The 21,832-nt window shown below is 37.4% G+C and overlaps 2 protein-coding genes and 1 long non-coding RNA gene across 4 annotated transcripts; 2 read left to right on the plus strand and 1 right to left on the minus strand.

Moving 5' to 3' along the window:
* Positions 1-493: 493 nt before the first annotated feature.
* On the minus strand, positions 494-3,678 carry LOC149989756 (uncharacterized). Its single transcript, XR_016500939.1, has 2 exons — positions 2,612-3,678; positions 494-2,491 (listed from the first exon to the last, which is right to left on the minus strand). It is a non-coding gene; the product is annotated as an uncharacterized LOC149989756 (long non-coding RNA).
* Positions 3,679-14,726: 11,048 nt separating this feature from the next.
* Positions 14,727-17,806, plus strand: LOC112278746 (uncharacterized). 2 transcript variants are annotated; one of them, XM_024512459.3, is made up of 8 exons: positions 14,727-14,902; positions 15,412-15,577; positions 15,774-15,936; positions 16,043-16,101; positions 16,298-16,416; positions 16,803-17,028; positions 17,224-17,347; positions 17,583-17,806. In XM_024512459.3, exons 2-8 carry the CDS (start codon positions 15,515-15,517, stop codon positions 17,660-17,662), a joined length of 834 nt encoding a protein of 277 aa, XP_024368227.1. In that variant the 5' UTR covers positions 14,727-14,902; positions 15,412-15,514; the 3' UTR covers positions 17,663-17,806. The 2 variants fall into 2 exon arrangements, with proteins under 2 accessions (XP_024368227.1, XP_024368228.1); XM_024512460.3 differs by having other exon boundaries at positions 14,750-15,577.
* A 40-nt stretch (positions 17,807-17,846) lies between these two features.
* On the plus strand, positions 17,847-20,358 carry LOC112278745 (folate transporter 1, chloroplastic). The gene has a single exon (XM_024512457.3). The coding sequence runs from the start codon at positions 18,827-18,829 to the stop codon at positions 19,766-19,768; it is 942 nt and encodes a 313-aa protein (XP_024368225.1). The 5' UTR covers positions 17,847-18,826; the 3' UTR covers positions 19,769-20,358.
* Positions 20,359-21,832: the final 1,474 nt, after the last annotated feature.

Below are 21,832 nucleotides of genomic sequence, written 5' to 3' on the forward strand. Positions count from 1 at the left end.
ATTAACTTTTGATGCCTATCCTTCACTAGTGCTTTTGTGAGCAAATCAACAAGCATGTCTTCCGTTGCATAATACTTCATATCAATCACTTCCATTTCCATTTTCTCTCTTATGAAGTGATGTTGAATGTCAATGTGTTTGGTTCTTGAATGATGCTTTGGATTCTTTGCAAAAACAAGATATTCTTGATTATCACACTTCATTCGAGTTGCTTCTATTTGCATGAGTCCAATATCCTCTAAAACTTTCTTAGCAAAATTGCTTCCAATGCACCATGACTTGCTGCCATGTATTTTGTCTCTATTGTGGACCTTATAATTGTTGGTTGTCTCTTATAATTCCATGAGATTATTTTCACTCCAACAAAAAATACATATCATATTGTTGATCTTCTATCATTTGCATCTTCAATCCAATCCATATCATAATAACCTGTCAGGGACAAGAACTCGATGAAAGCTAAAGAGTAAGTGAGACTTTTCTCAAAAAGAAATAGGACAAAATAGAAATATGTATATTAAGAAAGAAACTGGAATGGCTATTGCCAAAATACAAGAAAACTAGAGACCCTTGAAACTAGACTAGAAGCAAGAAAGGAGTTGACAAGAGTGAAGAGGGCTTCACTCTTGCCTCTATATATACTATCTAACTAGAAGCCACGTGGCGATGTTCTATAAGACCTCCAATATATGTTGACTTTCTAGGCCACATGCCTTTGCTTGCAAGGCAAGTTTTCTATGGATGGACCACGTAGTTAGCTTGTTCTTTAAGCTTCCAACATGCGTGGCACATGGCTAACTTGTTGACCAAGTTTCTAACCTAAAAGTCAACTATAGACTCCTATAAAGTCAAAGCAGCGTCTATGAAGCTTCTAAGAAGCTTCTCTAGAAGATATTACACAATTAACCTACTTTTACATACTTTTATCTATTCATATAGGTAATTATATGTATATCCGTGACATTACCCCCCCTTCTAGAGACGAGTTCCACGAGGAGCGGTGATTATATATTGAGAAAATCTAATATGCGGCGAATTGTATTTGTTACATACTCTGATCTTTGTTCTCTTCGAAGATAGTTGATGGGTCCTCTTAGCCATCGATAGTGTCCCATTCCAGGGCGAGAAGACCACCTTGTTATTTGATCACTGTTGAGGCCTTCATAACTTCCTCAATCTTGTCTCTTTTATAAGAGAGGTTTTCATCTTGGTTTTGATGGATGTCGTTGATGAAAAACTTTGACTTTAGCTGATGCATTTGCTAGATTCCTGGATGGCTCCCATGTGCGCTCACTAATATCATATCCGCACCAATGAACAAGATATTCCAGCTTATTTCGGCGTCGCTTTGAGTCTAATATCTCTTCCACCTCAAATTCTTCATTATTATCTACTTCTATAAGAGGCGGTGGCATTTGTCTTCTTCCTTGTATATCCACTGTCTTATATGGTTCAAGAAGAGACACGTGGAATACAGGATGGATCTTCATTGACTCTGGTAGATGTAACCGATATGCAACTGGGTTGATCTGTTCAGAAACAGAAAAGGGGCCAAGCCTACGATAGTCCAATTTGTCACAAGGTCGAGTGGTCTTGATATTGCGACGAAGTAGCCATACCTTATCACCCACGTTGAGTTGTGGTTGCTCTTTACGATATACATCTGCATTTATCTTTTGTCGTTCTTGAGCTTTCTTCAACTGCGCCTTCATTATTGCATGTAACTCTGACAACTGATTTGCCATATCTTCTGCTGCAGGATTATCAACTTTTGAAAAATCAAAAGTATCAAGTCGTGGATGATAGCCATAATTGGCAAAGAAAGGTGTTTGTTGCGTGGAAGAATGTACCGTATTATTATAAGCAAACTCTGCCAATGGCAGAAGGTTTGTCCAATCTTCTTGTTGGTAGTTGATGGTACACCTTAAATACTGTTCCAAGACTTGGTTTACGCGCTCTGTTTGTCCATCAGTTTGAGGATGGAAAGCTGAAGATAGCTTTATGTCCACTTTTAAAATCTTGAAAAGAGTCCTCCAAAATCTCAACACAAATTGAGTTCCCCTATCCGATATGACATCTTTAGGTAATCCATGATAGCGATAGATATTATCAATGAAAAGCTTAGCTGTTTCTTCACCTGTGATAGATTTTGTACATGGCATAAAATGTGCCATCTTGGTGAAACGATCTACTATCACAAATATAGAATCATAAGATCTTGAGTTTGAAAGATCTGTGATGAAATCCATAGAAACAGAAGACCATGGTTGTTCTGGTATAGGTAATGGCTGAAGAAGTCCGTAAGGTCGATGTCGAGGAATTTTTGATCTTGAACAAATATCACATGATTGTACAAAGTCTTTGACTGACTTCCACATTTGTGGCCACCAAAAATCTCTTGATATGAGTTCCAGAGTCTTATTATATCCAAAGTGCCCTACTGCTGGAAAGTCATGACGTGCTTGAAGAACACGCAAACGTGCTTTTCCTTCTGGAACATATAGGCGTCCTTCAAAATATAATAGATTATTCTTGAACTCGAACTTAGAAGAATCATGAGACTTGGAAGAATTATTCTCGATATCATGAACAAGAGGATCTGAGGACATACTGGACTGGATTTGCTTGAGAAAAGTTGAATCAACAGTCAATGTTGATTTCACTGCTCGGAGATGAAATTGCTCCGGTTTCAAGAGGACCGTTCTTTGTTGCTCAAAAGCTGCATCTCCTTCTTTTGGTGCAAAATAAGAACGTCTAGACAGGGCATCGGACAAACCTTGTTGTTTTCCTGGTCGATAAGTGATAATGAACTCGAATCTTGACAAAGACATACTCCAACGAGCTTGACGACGATTCAACACGCGTGCTGACATGAAATACTCGAGGTTCTTGTGATCTGTATATATAGTGACTGGACTAGAAGCACCTTCTAGATAATGACGCCATTCTTGAAAGGAATCCACGATTGCAAGAAGTTCTTTATCGTGGATCTCATAATTGATCTCGGCTGCTGAGAATTTTCTTGAATGAAAAGCTATCGGATGAAGTTTGTCATCTGTTCCCATTTGTGATAAAACTGCACCCAAGGCAAAATCCGATGCGTCTGTTTCCATAAAAAATACCTTGGAAAAGTCAACACGATATAAGACTGGTGCAGAGACAAACGATGTCTTCAAGGCTTCAAATGCTGCTTCCGCTTCTTGATTCCATTGGAATTTATCTTTACTAGTCAAGCGTGTAAGTGGAGCTGCAACTCGTGAGAAGTCTTTGATGAAGATCCGATAGTAATTGGCAAATCCCAAGAAACATTGGACATCTCTTACAGTCTTTGGAATCTTCCAATCCATGATTGTTTGGACTTTCTTAGAATCCATCATAAGACCATCATTTGAAATGATGTATCCTAAAAAGTCAACTTGAGTAGTGTGAAATACACACTTTTCCATCTTGGCGTACAATCCTGCATCTCTAAGTTTTTGTAATACTTGACGAACATGTATTTCATGTTCTTCAACATTCTTAGAATAAATCAGGATATCGTCTAGGTAGCAGACGACAAAATTGTCTAAGAATTCACGAAATACATCATTCATGAGATGTTGAAAAGCAGCTGGTGCATTCGTGAGTCCAAAAGGCATGACATTATATTCAAAATGCCCGTACCTGGTTCGAAACGCAGTCTTCCATTCATCTCCTTCTTTGATCCGTACTAGATTATATGCTCCTCTTAGATCTATTTTTGTATAGATCTTAGCTTCATTTAACTGGTCAAGGAGTCCTGATATCAAAGGTAATGGATACCTGTTCTTGATTGTGATCTTATTGAGTCCTCGATAGTCAACACACATTCGTAAAGATCCATCTTTTTTCTTTACGAATAAAATTGGAGCTCCTGCTGGAGATTTTGAATGGCGTATGAAATTCTTCGCTAAATTCTCATCAATATATGTCTTGAGTTCAGCCAACTCATCTTGCGATAAACTGTAAATTGGTCCAAATGGTGGCTGAGTTCCTTCCTTGAGATCGATTGAACAATCGTATGGGCGATGCTTAGGAAGAATATCTGCATTCTTTTTCTCAAAAACGTCTTGATAATCCTGATATTGACTTGGAATGCCACTTGAAGTCTTTACGCTTTCAGAAATAGGTGCAGCATAAATAGCAAAAGTTGATCCTTCTTTTGCTGCGTGTATAAATGCTTTTGCACCTATAGGTGTGAGTTTTACTATACTAGACTCATGGTTTTTTACTTGGTTAATAGAACTGTTACTAATCCTCTGAGGAAAATCAAGTTTACGAGAAATCCAATCTATTCGAGGATTATACTTTTCTAACCATGATAAGCCTAAAATTACTGGATTAGAGGGAGATCTAATTATATTAAAAATTACGCAACTACTATGACCATCTATTACTACATCTACAGGAAGTGTTTCGTGAGTTACATCTCCAGAAGACAACGGACGACCATCTATGACTTCTACGTGTACAGGTTTAGTTTTTTGTATTAATGATATTCTATGACATCTAGCAAATTCTTCATCTAAAAAACAAGATGAGGCTCCTGAATCTACCAAGGCAGAGGCTTTGTAATTATTAGGTCCTAAACGCACATCTATTATAAAACAAGGAGATGGTTTTGAGGAGAGGATAGGACCTTTATTAGAAGTTGTACAAGATTCCAGCCGCACGGTCCCTATTGTAGCTGGACGTATTCGTTTTCCGACATACTGTCTTCTTTGACAGCCGTACTCCTCATTTTGTAGTTACGTCGCTTCTTTGGACAATGTTGAGCAGTGTGCTTAGGTTCTCCACAATATAAGCACAATCCTTCTTGTCGACGACGAGACTTTTCTTGCTCAGTAAGAGGTTTGAAACGTACCGCATCAATTTGCATATCTTCTACTTCCGAAGGTATGTGTTGAGGAGACGTCGGTGTTGCCATTGAATTGTAGTAACGTTGAGGCCCACTTGTGCGACTCTCGGATCAAAATTCAAAAAGTCGATTGTTGCACTTCACAGCAAAGTCAATTGCTTGACTCAATGTTTGAGGATTAGGTAAATTAAGCATCAATTTCTTTACCTCATATTGTAATCCGTAGAGAAATTGACTCACAAGTGCGGCATCATCCCACTTGATATCAGTTGCAAGTTGTCGAAATTGCGAAGCATATAATGTTACTGATCGATTGCCTTGTCGTAAAATACGGATCTTGTTGGTTGCAACACGAATTGCATCATGTTCTCCAAACATGGATCGAAACTCCACCAAAAAAGCCTCCAGATTATCCAATATTGGATCTCGTCATTCAAGAAAAGATGAAAACCATGACAATGCTGAACCTGAAAGAAGTGTACCAATGAATCTTACTTGTGACCCTGGAGTTGGATAGCTCTGGGGTTGAAGTTCAATCACTAGTTGGACCTGATTGATGAATCCTCGAAACTTGGATCTGGTACCATCAAACTTCTCGGGCAAGGCAACTCTCGGTTCTCTAACACTCGAAGGGTGTTCCATTCTGGGAGAAGGGACATGGTTTGGTGCAGATGTTGAAGCAGCTCCAATCATCTCTATATCTTCACTTCCTACCATTCTTGTTGCTCCTTGTGGTGGTAAATTGAGTTGATGCATCGCAAGCATTAACTCCCTCAATTGTTCTTGCATCTGTGCCATTGCACTCTTCATTTCAACAAGCTCTGCCATAGTAGCACTTAGAAAAGAGAAGATGTCTAACAACGCTCAAAACAAATAGAAGAGAGGAATTGATAACAAAGAAAATACTAAGAACAATATCAGTTTAAAAGAGGGTAATCCGCAACTTCTAATGCGCTTATGTCTTATCAAGAAAAAGGGGTAATCCACTCTTAATCAAGAAAAGACAAAGCTCTCATATTGTAAGTGTACTCTTGTCAATCTGTCAGGGACAAGAACTCGATGAAAGCTAAAGAGTAAGTGAGACTTTTCTCAAAAAGAAATAGGACAAAATAGAAATATGTATATTAAGAAAGAAACTGGAATGGCTATTGCCAAAATACAAGAAAACTAGAGACCCTTGAAACTAGACTAGAAGCAAGAAAGGAGTTGACAAGAGTGAAGAGGGCTTCACTCTTGCCTCTATATATACTATCTAACTAGAAGCCACGTGGCGATGTTCTATAAGACCTCCAATATATGTTGACTTTCTAGGCCACATGCCTTTGCTTGCAAGGCAAGTTTTCTATGGATGGACCACGTAGTTAGCTTGTTCTTTAAGCTTCCAATATGTGTGGCACATGGCTAACTTGTTGACCAAGTTTCTAACCTAAAAGTCAACTATAGACTCCTATAAAGTCAAAGCAGCGTCTATGAAGCTTCTAAGAAGCTTCTCTAAAAGATATTACACAATTAACCTACTTTTACATACTTTTATCTATTCATATAGGTAATTATATGTATGTCCGTGATATAACCATAATAATCATAATAACAATGTAATGCAACATTATTCCCTCTAAGACACAATTTGAAGTTTAAAGTGCCTTTTAAGTACCTCATGATCATTTTTATGGTTGCACAATGGATTGATCCAACCTTTGATATGCTCTGATTCATAACATTCACCGCATATGTAAGATCCCTTTTTGTACCAATCATTGCATACTGAGTGAGCCTACTACTATCTTGTATGGAACACCTTTCATTTCATCTTCAACCTCAGCAAATTCTTCATTTGTAAGCTTCATTAACTTTAAGTTTGCTTCCAAAGGTGTTTCAATGGGCTTCCAATCCTTCATGTTGAATTATTTCAATATTTCTTCAATGTACTTGCTTTAGGTCATTGTAATGGTCTTGTTACCACAATATCTTATAAATTCCACTTCTAAACAATAGTAGAGTTCTAGTAAGTCACTCATCTCATATTCTCCCTCTAACTTTGTCTTCAATCAATCCATCTTCTTCATAGTCTTACTTAATATGATCAAATCATCAATATAAAAAATGACATGTAATATGAATTCATTTGATTACATCCTATACAAAGAATGATCAGCCTCACTTCTTACAAATTCTTCATTCACAAAGAATGTGTCAATATGCTGGTACCATGTCCTTGATGATTGTTTTAATCCATACAAGGATTTCTTCAACTTACAAACAAGGTGTTGTTTGCCATCTTCAACAAATCCTTGAGGTCGATCCATGTAGATGTTTTCTTCCAACTATCTATTCAAGAAAGCCATCTTCACATCCATTTGATGCATCTCCAAGTCCATTGCTGTACCAATTGCCATAATGGTTCTAATGGTGGTGAATTTGGCCACGAGAGCAAATGTCTCATTGAAATGAACTCCAACAACTTGTGAGTATCCTTTGGCAATCAACCTAGCCTTGTATCTCACAATATTACCTATTACATCTCTTTTAATTCTAAACACCTACTTACAACCATTTAAAGATCGATTTGGTGGAAGTTGAATCAATTCCCATGTTCCATTGTCTATGAGTGATTTTTATTCAATTTCTATGGCCTTCTCCCATTTCATTGCATTTATGGACTTCATTGCATTAAATAAATTCAATGGATCAATAAGAAATATAACATTGGTATGTTCTTTACTTACATGAGAAAAGATGTTGTACTTTCACCATTCATCAAATTATTTTCTATCTCTCAAAGAATATTTCCTTTCATTTGAAGAAGATTCATCTTTTTATACTCCATACTTGCTTCCAAGCTTCTTCTTTCTTAAACCTTGTCTTTTCTTACTCAAAATTTGATACTCCTCATTATTATCATTATCATTATCTTCAACATCTTGAATATCTTCATTTCTCGTATTAGAAATTGTAAGAAACTCCTTCTTCATGTACTTTGCTTCTTCATCTTTATTCATACCATCTTCATTTTCAACATCATCTTATTCTTTCTTTGCTAAAATTGAAGATGTATCCACAAACACACTATTACTTCTACTTGGACACATCTCCAAGTACTCACAAGCACTCTTATTTTCCAAAAATTCTACATCACGACTTTCGATGATCTACTTGGTATTCAAAACCATTAGCCTATATGCCTTGATACCTTCACAATATCCAACAAATATACATTTTGTACCTTTTGCATCAAATTTGGACCTCATACAATTTTGTATCTTTGTGTAGGTAATTTATGCAAAAGTCTTCATGTGTGAAATACAAGGTTTCTTCCTACTCCACGTTTCTTCGGGAGTTTTTGATACAAGTATATTTATAAGGTACATATTCCTTGTATATACTATTATTAGTACGACTTCTATCTAATATTTAAATCCAAGGTTTTATGCATGTAACATATTCCTTGCCATTTCTACAATAGTACAATTTACTCTTTTAATAACTCTATTTTGTTGTGGAGTGTATGAAGTAGAGGTTTGTTTTGTAATACCTTGAATCTTCAAAAACTCATCAAAATGCTTTGATATGAATTCACTTCCATTGTCTATGTATAATATCTTGATCTTGCAATCACATTGCTTCTCTACAAGTACCTTAAATTCTTTGAATCTAGAAAAGTACTTTCTCTTGTATTTAATGATATAAATTCACATCTTCCTAAAAAAAATATCAATAAATATGAAAAAATACCATGCTCCTTGTATTGATGGCATCCTCATAGATCGACAAATATCCGAATGTATAATCTCTAAAAACTTACTGGCATGTGTTGCTATTCCTTTTGGAAATAATGCCCTTTATTGTTTGCATTGGATATAACCTTTACAAGTAAGTGTTTTGGTATTGTGGCTAAATTGACCAAGATCCATCTCACTTACCATCGATTGGAGTTCGTTTATGCTCTTAGCATTCAAATGACTAAGGCATTGATGCCAAATGCCAAACTTATCTTGATGAAGTGGAAACTCAAGAAATATGGCCACTTCAACTCCATTCACTATCTTATATTTGATGAAGTAAAGATTGCTATTTCTAAAGCCTTTTGCAACATCATTTCCATCTAATGTCTTTATAAAGCATCCATTCTTATCAAATTGTACCTTACAACCATGTGAAATTAATTTACTCATCAAAAGGTGGTTTTTCTTGATCTTGAGTACATGCAAGACATCCTTCAATCTGATTCTCATTGTTTGTCCTTTCACAACAATCTCCACTGCAATGGAGCCTATTCTAATAGCTTGTACTATGCCATTGTCTCCCTTAAAGACATTTGTTGCTGAAATTTCTTGATAAGTGTCAAATAAACACTTGTATGGTATCATAAGCTGAGTGACACTTGAGTCAACAATCTACTTAGATATGGTAGCCATTTAGGTGCCTTAATTTGCCATGAATGCAAATTAATCTCCTCCAAATTGCTTATGTACATTGTTGGTATTTTTTCTTTCTCTCTTTTTGGCCTTGTAGAAATTTTATACAAAATCACTTGATTTTCTACAAATGAAGGAAGTTTTGACATTATTTCATTAGTATGATAGGTTGCCCTTGCTTTGACGTGAGCAGAGTGCTTAATCTTCACTTTGAGGTTCTTTTTCTTTCCTCTTGGTCACTTCATGGGCAATTCTTGCCATTAGGTAGTCCATTGTAAGTTCTTTCTACTTAATGGACTCCAATGCTACAATGAGGTAGTTATAGGACTCAGAAAGACTCATTAGTAAGGTCATGACAATATCACTATCTTTTAAAGGTTTGTCAACAATTGTTAATTGATTTGCAAGAGCCTTTACATTATTAACATGAGCTATGAGATCTTCACCTTCTTTCATTTTAAAAGTGAAGAATTTCCTCCTTTTAAAGCTGATTTTGGACAAGTTCTTGCTCTCATATATGTTGCAAAGAGTCTTTCATGCTCCTGATAGTTCTTTGCAAGAGATGATGTGAAAAAAATTGGCTTCATCCAAATTGGTGGAAATTATACCAAAAGCCTTCTTTTCACGTCTTTTGAAGTCCTTCATCTCCTTAGCACTTGCATATATGCTTGGAGCCTCTTTACTTTCATCTACAATGCCCCCAAAATCTAAAGATACCAACAAAAGCTCCATTTTGACCTTCAAGTGGTAGAAATTTTCTCCTCTAAACTTCTCAATGACTCTCAAAACTTTACTTTTATTAGAAGCCATATCTAAGAAGGATTCCATCTAAAAATATGAAGAAAAGGAGTCACTATGAACTTGAAATCACCAAAATAATTTTTCACTAGCAGAATCTCATAATGCCTTCTCGTAAACAAATGAGTGCTTTCTCACTCAAAATACATTCAACTCAAGCTCTGAAGCTTCTAACTAGTATGTATATTCGAATAAACCTCACTATCATGAATTATCACTCTTTGAAATCAACTATTTTATTATACATGTAAGATAAGTAAAAGAACATGAGTAAAACAAAAAGACACTATCAAGGTCTTTCTATAATATCTTAAACTCTCAATCTTAGGAGATAAGAACCCACAAAGCAATATTAGAGATCTATAAGGTCAAAGTTAGTACCTCTTCATGCCTAAAATTTAAATTTCAATCTTAAAAATCCTAACATAAGTAAACATCACAAGATCAATTCCACACAAGTATGACCACAAGAGAATGACACTAACTTACTTGCATGGCACAACAAAGTATATGTGGGTGCATAACCTATTGAAGAAATATAACAAATAAGATATGAATATATAAAAATTAATAAGGTTGTATATAAGAAAAGTGTGGAATGAAATATCTTCCACTTCCAACTTCTTTACTTATAGGTAGAGTTTATATTTATTATGGCTGAATTTTATCTTCATCAACCTTTACTTTATCTAATAAAATCCTAACTGCCACTTAATCTAGCCGCCACTTAAAATCCTAGTCATTGTCATGTTATAATATGACTATATGGTAAAAGATGATAATATGGATCTTATTATAGAAGAGCCAAGTTAAAAGATAAAGTAAAAAAATATAGATAAAAGATAGAAAGATAGTAAAACTTTTAGTAATAATACTATCTTTTTAGAAAAGTGACTTCTACTTATTTTGTAGGGCCATAAATAAGACAAATCAAAGTAGATTGGAAAAATAAATGATATATGCATCTTTAGAAGGAAGTTAAGAGTAAATTCTAGAAAAAATTACCTAAAAATACTAGATATTGATATCCAAAGAGGGCCAGTTATGAACCAAGGTTGAATTCAAACCCCAAGGCACAAAACCAAGCCTCAACAACGATCATGGGATTCTTTTGAAGATCGGAGAGTAAGATCTAGGAGCAAACTTGATAAGATTTTGATAAGCATTAATTTTGGGTGATTTAGATCTCTACTGACTTTATAAGAGCTTTGCAAAGTTAGGGTTTGTTTTGAATGATTTTAGATTTGTGAAATAAAATGACAAATACTTTTTAAAAAATTCCATAAGTTTGGCAATAGATCTATAAGTAATTTTTTGAGGGTTTGTGGGTTCATATGTATCCAATGTATGTTGTCAGCTTGAGCTTGATCGAAGGATTGGATCGAGGTTTAAGTGGATAAGGATCTTAAAAAATAGAGTTTCAGATCCAGTGAGGATTTCTAAGGTTTCTTATTATATATTAGTTGGATTGGAGTGAAATTCATGTATAAAGATAGTAGACTTGTTTTACTATGTATATGAAAATTTTGAGATCAATCGAACTATGAAAAGGAGAGATAATGGCTCTAAGAGATTAACATCATAGTCGAAGAAGGAAGTCGGCCAATACTCAAGCACATTTTTGAGGTTATCGTCTATTTGATAATTTTGATTTTGATTTTGATTTTTTCTTTTCTTTTTGTACTTGTTATCAATTTAATTGTTAAGAAGTGTGCAAATTTTGACTTAAAATCAATGGTTCATTCATTAGTTATTGAAGTTCAAATTTATTGTAGGAATTACATGGTATTGGTTAGGGATTTGGTTTAGGGTTTAGGATTTAGGATTTAGGGTTTAGGATTTGCTTATGATTTGGTATAAGGTTTAGAGTTTGATTAGGATTTAGTTTAAAATTTAAGATTTGATTATGGTTTACTTTAGGGTTTAGGATTTAAGGTTTGATTATAATTTGATTTAGGATTTAGGGTTTTTTGTTGTAATTTCTATTCTACCTTCCACAACAAGATACCTGGAGCATTCTCAAGTAAGACTTCATGTATTACAATACTACCACCTAAACCTTAGCTACCATCTTAGTTACCTCCCTTTACCTTTTTGCTACGCTTTGACCATTAGTAACTTATCTAAGGTAATACTTACTTATTTTATCATATTGATGGTAATACTTATTTACTTTAATAATGTAAAATATAAAAATGATTTAAGCAGTAAAATTCAAAAGAAAAAATGATGACAAAACATATAGCTATACAACTCCATCTACACACATATATATAATTGCTATTGATTGTTACTTTTTATTATATATATATATATATATATATATATATAATTCATATATATATATATATATATAATTCATATATATATATATATATATAATTCATATATATATATATATATATAATTTTTTCTAGGGATAATCATCAATTAAATTAAAATTTTGGTGAATTTATGATCTGTATGAATGAAGGACAGTCATAACATAATACTTAACACACAGTGTTATTGAGACTCTTGTTTACAACCAGAACATATGAAACAATCAAAATCAAACAAATAGAAGAAATACAAAGTCAAGGTTCTATGAGAATACTATACTCTTTATAATACATGTTTAGATATTAGTTTATTCAATTTGTTCTATTTATTTTTCATCTATTTGAAATGAAGTACTCCAGATGACAGAGTTAATAGCACCTACTGCTGAAATAAAGACCACAGATATTGAAGTAGATTACGTTTATAAGAAAGAAACATTTCACTAAACTGTGAAAATTTGTGTCTCCCTGGGAAATGTAAAGTTTAAATGTAGAAACAATATTGCACTTTATTCTGTGAGGGTGGGGGGGGGGGGTGAAGTAAAGAAATTGAGGTAACCAATAAAGATGTGCTTTTATTCATCTATGTGTGTGTGCAGGAGTGAGAGAGTGTGATAGAATGTGAGATGGAAGGAGACTCTTATGCGCTTTAGCAGCAAATTTGGAGTAAACCAAACCATTCCTCTGTTCTCCTACATAGTCTTACTTTTTACCAAGGAATACACAGATGCACCTGGAAGAGCAGAGGATCGTAAACCTGGGATCCATCTCCTTTGTGGACAGAGCCATGGACACGGTGGCGCTGATCCAACTGGGCCCTGACCCCTGAGGCACGTGGCCGTCCCTCCGTCTTCGCGATCTCAATTATTGCCTCGTCAGCAGTGATGTGGACTTTGATCGTGCTCCGTTGGATCCACCTGGGTGGGTCGAGTGAAGAGCTGCTCTATTCACACACAGAGATCGGGACTCCAATAACATTGGGGGGGGGGGGGGGGGTTTTGGGTGATGGCTCTGAGCATCCGGGGTGCTTGGGATGAGCTGTCCAGCTTTTTGCAGGGCTGGGCTGGGTCGGGGCCACGAAGTTCATCCGTCCCGCACTCCACGGAATCTGAAAATAGAATATGCTGAGGAAATTATAATAAAAAGTATTTCAGCAATTGATTTCTACCATCATTTTGAATAGTTGTTGTTACAATGTTTTTGAAAAATCGGAGGATAAGAAACTAATAACAATGAAAATTAGTAACTGCAAATGTAAGGATAAGAATGATGAGCATGCAGAAGCAAGGCTCTAGCTGCCCATCACAGAAGTTCATCATCTTTGTTAATGTAGGATTGCATACCATGAAATTTTATCAATAATTCCCATGGTAAATTGTCATGGTGCAATGGTGTGATGAAAAACAAAAACAAACGATAAAATAATCTTAAACCGTACACACACACAAGATATATATAAATTTGTCATTCATTCACACCCAGATTTTATTTTATTTTATTTTATTATTATTTAGTACACTGCAAAGTCAAACCTTAAGCATATATTTTCATAGTTACAGCAGTATTTATAAAAATATGAATACATGTATAATGAAGGATTATTTTATCTAAAAAATTTATAAAAAATTGGTTAATCCCATTTAATTACAAATGTTTAGCCAACCTTTAAGTTGCCCTTCAATAATCAAAATGGAAGCTAGCACGTGTGGGTTAAATCTCTGATTAAAACAATAGGTTTGACATGAGTATTATACAAAAACTTGGGATTCTGGATGACTTTGAATTTAAATTACAATTTCATTCTTTGGTGTTGGGTATTAAAAAATATTTTGCATACCTTACATATAAATAAATAAATACATACATAATATATATATATATATATATATATATATATTTACATACACTTATAGACATGTATACATTTACTAAAATAAAAAAATATTTTTATTTACTTCAAACCATCTGGATTGTTTCTAAAACTTACTCCAGAGGTTTGGACTTCAAAGTTACAAACTTCGATTTTTTTTTTTTTTTTTTTTTAAATAACCTAACGAACATTTTATTTTTTTATTTTTTAAATTTTTTATGGAAAGATGAGAGAACGTTTTCGGTTCAATATGAAGTTTGTAAATAGAGTTACAAATACTTCATTTAATGAAATGTAGATTATTCCAGATTGAATGAAAGCCAAATTCGATGAATGTGAAATCGTATCATCCGTTACCTTGATCTGCAGATGACCGAAGCTTCCCGAAAGCCTGATCTCTGTGTTTAACGTAATTTCCCGCTTAATTCAAATTATTGAACTTGAAAACGCCCTTAATCATGATCAGCATTGGAGTGAGGAGTTCCGAGGCGATGCTTGTGAAGGGCGCCGGTGCCGAGCTCATCGTATGCTCAATTCGCACACCAATTTGCGAGTAACTGAGGATTCAAGGCGAAGTCAGTGGAGGGGCTGCTATTGCGTTTCCCAATCGGCTGAGAGAAAGGTGCGAATCACCATCACATTCTTTCTTCTTTTGTGTTTCTCCAACTTTCGGTGTTTTAGGTGTTTGATTTTGCAAAGCAATGCTCAAGACTGTGATCAGAATCGCAGTTCCTATGGGTCGACTTGAACTTCGTTTTTGCGCCGCCATTTCTGTGCTGCCAACCCGGAGATCATTGAAGAGGGTTTCTTTTTTCACCATGCCCTACGTTCTCATATTTTCTGAGACAGTCATGACTTAGTCACCGAGAGTCATCGTGATCCAATTGGATCTTATTCCGTTTCACGAAGTGTGCAGACATTGATTTGGATCAATTCCGAACTGATCGGTTTGGTTGTTGAATGTTTTGGGAGTGCTTCTCTTTCCATCTTGCCTGAAACCCTAAACTCTTCCTCACCCTTCCTGCACCACCGTCTGGTACTTTGTTAGGTCTATTGTTGTCAGTCTCGTTACCAAAATTGCTGAATTGATAATTTCTGATTGTGTTCCATGGAGCACCTTGACCTATCAAGGTTGCCAAGTTCTGAAGTTTCGCGTATCAGGAGGCTTGTTACTCTTCTTGGACTTCTGTAATTTTGTGGGGTTGGAAACGAAGAAAGTGGAAGAGAGAGAGACATGGATTTTGTTGAGCTTGAAGGAGGTGAAGGCCATCTACAGCATACGGGCTCGTTGATCGTGGTACGCACAATCTCAACTCATTGTTTTTATTTTTTGTTTACCTTTGCACTTTAATCCTTTTAATTTGATTTAATATATAATAATACAATCATGATTATTTATAAAATTGAAGCTTTGTATTTGTCATGTGAACTGGAGATGTACAAGGTTTGAATGGATTGACAAATATTGTAATCTGATGGTTGTGTGGGTGCAGCCTGCTCTCTCTATGGGCAATGCAGGACAACTGGCCGTTGATCTGTTAATTTCTCATGGTGCTTGCAAATCAGGTTATCTTGATGAGCCTCATGTATTGCCTTGCGTTGGAAACGATCCATTCGGCCCTTCCGCAAATGGAGACCTCGCTGTGGCACTGGAGGGTATGTTTGTGAAACGCAAAAAATATATTATCCTCGAGTATGAGTATGTTTGCTGAAGAGCTATGGTTTGTAATGACGATACTGATAATCAACCTTGGGTGACCAGTTTACGAGGATGCAGAACTAAATGCCAGTATTATTCAGCAGCGATCTCCTGTCATTAAGGTGTTACTTCATCCATTTTGGTTTTAAATAAATTTAAAGAAAAATAGGGGTGTTACTTCATCTATTTTTATTTAAATTTATTTAATTTTTGTTTAATAAGTTCGCATTCACCTTGTTCGGAACCCAGAATCAAGTTAATCGTCACGATGGAATCTCTTTAATAGTTGATTTACGTGCATTTTCTGTGATGAAGCAGGGCACCATGATGAAGTTTTCAAAAAATCTCGCCACGTGGGCAGCTCAAGAGGGTGTGAAAGAGGTCATAATCTTGTCTGGGTTAGATTCTGGAAAGGTTCAACGGAGTGAGACGAACGCGTATGTCATGCCTTCCTGTTGACTGCATTCTATCTTATTTTGAACATATACACTTCTTAAAGATTCTATGGTTGGCTCATGCTTGGATCGTTATCATGAGGATGTGGAGACAAACTGGATCAGCACACCAACACGTATTTGGAATTCATATTTGATTAACTCACGCAGATTATTTCTCCAAAGCAATTGGCTATGTGAGCATTAGAAAGCATTTGAGACTCAATCTTTTAGTTTTTCCAGTCTTACCGTCTTTTTGCTTTGACGAATGTTTGCTCCCATATTTTTGCGTAGTATTCTCGTATGATCTAATATGATCAGAGCTGATTTGCAGTTGCTCTTCAGGTTATGTTTTTTGCTCAGTTACTTGTTTCAATTCCTGTTCGCAGTATGCAATTACAGTATATCTCTACAGCAAATGAAGATGGATCTGACGATCGATGTGAGCAGTTAGGGTGGAAACGACTGCATCACTATCTTCCTTCAAGTGAAGCTTGGCAGGTTCTGGATCATCAAGCTATGTCAGCCGAGGATTCGTTATATTCAGAGATTCCACAATCAGATGATCTATACTTTCCGAGACAGCCCTTTGCTTCACTTTTGGCATGTTGCAAGGTATGGTTTTGATCACTTGGAGTTCCTTCATATTTAATACACATTTAACTGCTTCAAGTGTTCCTGATCATGTAGTTGTTTTGCTTCTGCCTCGTGTAGTTAAATTTTGCTTATCATCTACTTTCTTAAGCTTGTTTAATATTTGTCCTTCATGGGTCGCCTATTGACTTCTAAGCTTGTTGGAGTTATTTGCAGGCACAAGGTTTAAAGGTAGTTTGTATTCTCTGCTTTTGTGCGGAAGGAGATAATGTCCCAGATGCCTTTTTGATCGCCGATGGTTTACACCGCCTTTTATGTCATGAAAAGAAAGAACCTCAGGGTAGGGAATATTTTATTGGATGCTATATTTCATCTTCAGTTTCGACAATTGTTGTTTTTTGCATCCTTTTGCTCAAAAATATCCTCAGAATTCTACTTAATGAATGCTAGTCTATGGATGAGTTTTATTCCCTTTCGACCTACTTTTTCAGGGGTTCTCCATGATACCTTTTCTGCCCATGCTCTCGCTTTTACTGACTTTGCTTGCTCTCTTGGGAATGTGCTGGATTGGCTAGGTTCTGGAGTCACTTGGAAAATTCCGTTGTCGTGGACTACTGTCTACGGGCCACCTCCTGATGATACTATGTTCTGCTGATTTTGGTAGGTCTAGACTGAATGTTTCTGCAAACTCAAGCTTATATCCATTTGGTAGTGATTATGCAAGGTGTATGCTTCCACACCTGAGATGACGGAAAAAAATTATGAGCTCGACATGAATTTAGGTCGAGTTTTTTTGGCATATGAAGTGATTATGTCTGCACACTCATTCCATTTTCTTGTCCCTTTGCTACTTTCGATATCCGTGGTTGGCGTGGTTCTACCGTGTTAGTGTACCGCAAGCATTGACTCCTATAAGTTGGATTGAACTTGGTTGAATTGTCTACTTCTTTACAAAACTTGACTCGGAATGCATGATAGGAATTTTAGTTGGATAATAGCACGTCTAGGCCGCCGAATGGGCTAGTGGCCTCGTGTGTCAACAACGTTCGTTCCAACTCTAAGTGTCAATGATCTTTAGAGAATGCCCAGAGGTTTTAATTCTCTTACCTGGAAATAATTCTTAATGTACCAATTGTTTTAGGGGTGTGTAGGCGTTTGTTTCACAAGAATTGTGTTATTTTTCTGTGGACCATTTGATATGAAAATATTTTTGGACGGCTTAACAATGTTGTATGTTTTACGGAGTTTTCCACAATTTGAGAAACGTATGGAAACGAGGCTCGTGAATGTTGACAAGGTGATATATTTTATGTACTCGGTAGCAAAGGATGCTCGTAAAGATTTCCAAAGAAGCTCCAGATAGATTTCTCGCATGAATAGCAATGACAGTAATAAGAGTTTGAACTTCGTAGTTGGCTGCTCGTTGCCAAGTGCACCAGTTCTGCATCACCATCAGATCCTCTATTCATTCATGTGAGCATCCTCGGATGCTGCGGTAGTTGGATTACTTGGGTAATGAAGCTGTTACAGGAATTCCTGCATTTCCCGTGTAATCAAGTCTACGTTCCTCGTCAGTACACCCAAATCAACGTTAACTGGTTAGAACGGGGAACAGCGCCTATTTTTCGAGACCCGTAGAAGACAAGATGCACTTCGAAGTGCAATGTCTCGAAATGAGGATATTACGAGGGCGATGCCCTAATCAACTGTGCCTCACGCTCTGTTCGCTTGACAAATTAGTGTCGATGATGGAGCAGTGCAGGCTGTGAGTAAGGAAAACCTAGGGCAGTTAGTTGGAGGGAAGCAGAGGGGTAGAGCAATGCATAGTGTGCAGCCCAAGTGGACGGGGTGGAAGTGGGAGAACGCGGTTGCGGGCGGGGTCGCAGGGTTGGCCCCTGTGGTGGCGCTCTACCCGTTCGACATCGTACGCACTCGGTTTCAAGTTCACGACGGACGGCATTCGGGCGTACCCTCGTACAGGAACACGCTTCATGCTTTGTACACTATCAGGCGCGTGGAGGGGTTGCGAGGGCTGTATGCAGGTCTTTTACCGGCGCTTCTTGGATCCAGCTTGTCGTGGAGCCTTTACTTCTTTCTCTATGGTAGCATAAAAGAACGAAACCAGCGGCTGTTTGAGCGGGATGAGCTCGGACCTTTGTTGCATTTGCTATCCGGCGCCGAAGCTGGTTCAACAGCGACTGTAATTACGAATCCAGTCTGGGTGGTGAAGACGCGCCTACAGCTCCAAGCTCCAGGCCATGGTGCTCGTAAGCCGTACGCGAGCTTCTCTGATGCTTTCCGCAGCATTCTGAGAGAGGAAGGGCTGCGTGGTCTGTACAAGGGGCTTGGTCCGGGTCTTATTCTCGTCTCTCATGGAGCCTTGCAATTCATGGCCTATGAGGAAGGACGGAAATTCTTGATTTCGCACCGTAGTAAGAGAGCGCCAGGGCAGCCTTTCGAAATTTCCACTAAAGAGCAGCTTGTGACTTCGCGAGATTTTGCGATTTTGGGAGGGTCATCGAAGCTTTTCGCAGTGATGGCGACTTACCCCATCCAGGTAGTGCGTTCGCGACTTCAGCAACGGCCAAGTAAAGATGGGGTGTCCAGATATGTGAATACCTGGTATACTTTCAAGACCACAATGCGATATGAGGGCTTCCGAGGTCTGTATAAGGGAATTGTTCCACACCTGTTACGGGTCGTGCCCTCCTCGTCACTTCAATTTCTTGTCTACGAGTCTATATTGAAATTCCTCAATTGAAAATCAAGAAATTGACGAGCCTGGATCGATTCAAGGCAAGCAGCATGAATGCATTGCGTCATGTTTGATCCTTCATGAATTATGTCCGAAGTGTAGCCAGGTGGCATGAAATTTCGATTCCACCCCCTGGTAATAGCTACTTCTCTTTCAGTCAGATTATCATGTTGCACAACAACCCCAATTTTAGCATAGAAAATGCGTAAGCAAAGAAATGCTCGTCAGGAGACGTGCAAAAGGACAGGTTGGGAGGTTCTTATATTTGATGAGGTTTTGAACGTTATATATCCGGTGCTACGTCACTAAATCTTGTGATTTTAATTGAGCACCATTAGAATACAGTCAGTCGAAGGAGGGAAATAGCTTGGTAGCCGCGGAAGATGTCTGAAATTGCAGTTTTTGCGAGACGCTTCGTCGTGTTCATGATTTTATGTTCGAGAAGAGTTTCAGGTTTTTACTGAAGTCTCAGGGCTCTTGCTAACTGTGCCCATATTGATCCTTCTTTGCTCATGTACCTCGCTGATTCGCACCGAGCTCATGTAGGTCCTGTCAACATGGTATTAATACTAGTGTTTTTAAAGGCATTTGTGGAATTCAGAGTCACATTTTTTGATAAAAAAAGAGCATGCAACGAAGCTATTGGAACGAAGTGGGAAAAGTTTAGCTGAAATATCCAATCATGATGAAAACATCCTGTGAGATTTGAACAAATGTTCAAGATTCATGTGTTGCTCCAAATATTCAATTGTATCGATGGCAAACCGAAATTTATGTGGAGTAGCAAGTGGTGTTGTGGGTGCGTAGTGCACAAGAGGTTTTAAACACGTCTTAGGATATTCCGAAACAAACTTGACATGAAGTGTGCAGGAACTTCATCACTCTTGTGGCCTGAACACCGCTTTTAGGTGTGACTTGGATCCAATGGATATCAGCTCTTATTCTCAATGTGTGAAGAAGCCAAGTCACAAGGTTCTTCCTTACCGCTTGGCAGCGAATTGGACGATGCTTTATGCTGTGTTGTGATGTTATTGTAGAAGGTTGTACACCGCACATCAAATATATTTGAAACTCATTGCCATGTGAGCATTGTGGTCCACTGGAATAGAAGATTGTTATATCTTTCTGAGAGAAATGCGGAATTCATCACGAGGAGAAGATTTGAAGTAGTCTGACTTGCTGAGCGAGCCCTCGGATCACAACTAGTCCATTGCAAGTGCACGTCTTGGGTGCTGTACCCAATTGTGAGGCGTGTGCTTGGTCCAAGTGAAATAAGATTTGCCACGTGACGTTCTTTTATCACCTTAAAAAATGGAGGTAACCGACGGATGCCTGGACAAGATGGAAGAGATCAACTGTTGTTGAAGACCCCAACCCCAGATTTCGCTCTCTTCCTTCCAAACCTGAACTGCACGGTGCAGCATCATTCAACCCTCATTCCCTCACAACCATGTGCTGTCAAATGCCTAAACCAAGTCTAACCACTCTCATTGAGCCATCTGTAGCGGCACGCGTCAATCTCACAGAAACTTGCTCCTCCATGTCCTGAGCTCACAATGGGTACATAGATTTGTCGGAATAATCTTGTGTCATCAACCCTCTAGTGTGTGTTCAACTCTTGCGTGCGTTTGTACCTGTAGTGGTCGACTTAATTGTGGAGCTTCTGATCGATAGGGGTCTATACTGTGTCTATTTCAACACTCGGCATCACATTTGGATTGAAGGGAGCAATGGCAGGAATTGTGGATTCGGTGACGGCTCAAGCAGCGGGGGCATCTAACCCTTCCTGCTGCCCTTTTGTGCCGTTATGCTTCGACTGTAACACGCGACGCAATCCTTGTTGATCAATCTACTCTAGATGATCATGATATGGACGAACTGAGATCCGGACTTAGCGCCGAACTCTCAGGAACTAAACTCTTGTGCTTAAGACTGCGAACTTACAGTTGCAGAATGTAAGCAATGTTTGGTCATGCTGAAATCACTGTTTTGTTCTTTTTCTCATGGTATCAGACCAGAAGTTCTTCCCCTCTTCATTTCTTGTTTTTCTAACATTGCTTACTTCCCTTG

The sequence above is a fragment of the Physcomitrium patens genome, chromosome 2 (genome assembly GCF_059467195.1).
Source record: "Physcomitrium patens ecotype Gransden chromosome 2, ASM5946719v1, whole genome shotgun sequence".
Lineage (NCBI taxonomy): Eukaryota > Viridiplantae > Streptophyta > Bryopsida > Funariales > Funariaceae > Physcomitrium > Physcomitrium patens.

Excerpts from the sequence above, each read along its gene's own strand:
- LOC112278746 (XM_024512459.3), top strand. The coding sequence starts at position 15,515 with ATGGATTTTGTTGAGCTTGAAGGAGGTGAAGGCCATCTACAGCATACG. Across the intron at positions 15,578-15,773 it reads ATACGGGCTCGTTGATCGTG|CCTGCTCTCTCTATGGGCAA; the intron begins GTACGCACAATC and ends GTGTGGGTGCAG. Across the intron at positions 17,348-17,582 it reads TGAAAAGAAAGAACCTCAGG|GTTCTGGAGTCACTTGGAAA; the intron begins GTAGGGAATATT and ends TGGATTGGCTAG.
- LOC112278745 (XM_024512457.3), top strand. The coding sequence starts at position 18,827 with ATGCATAGTGTGCAGCCCAAGTGGACGGGGTGGAAGTGGGAGAACGCG.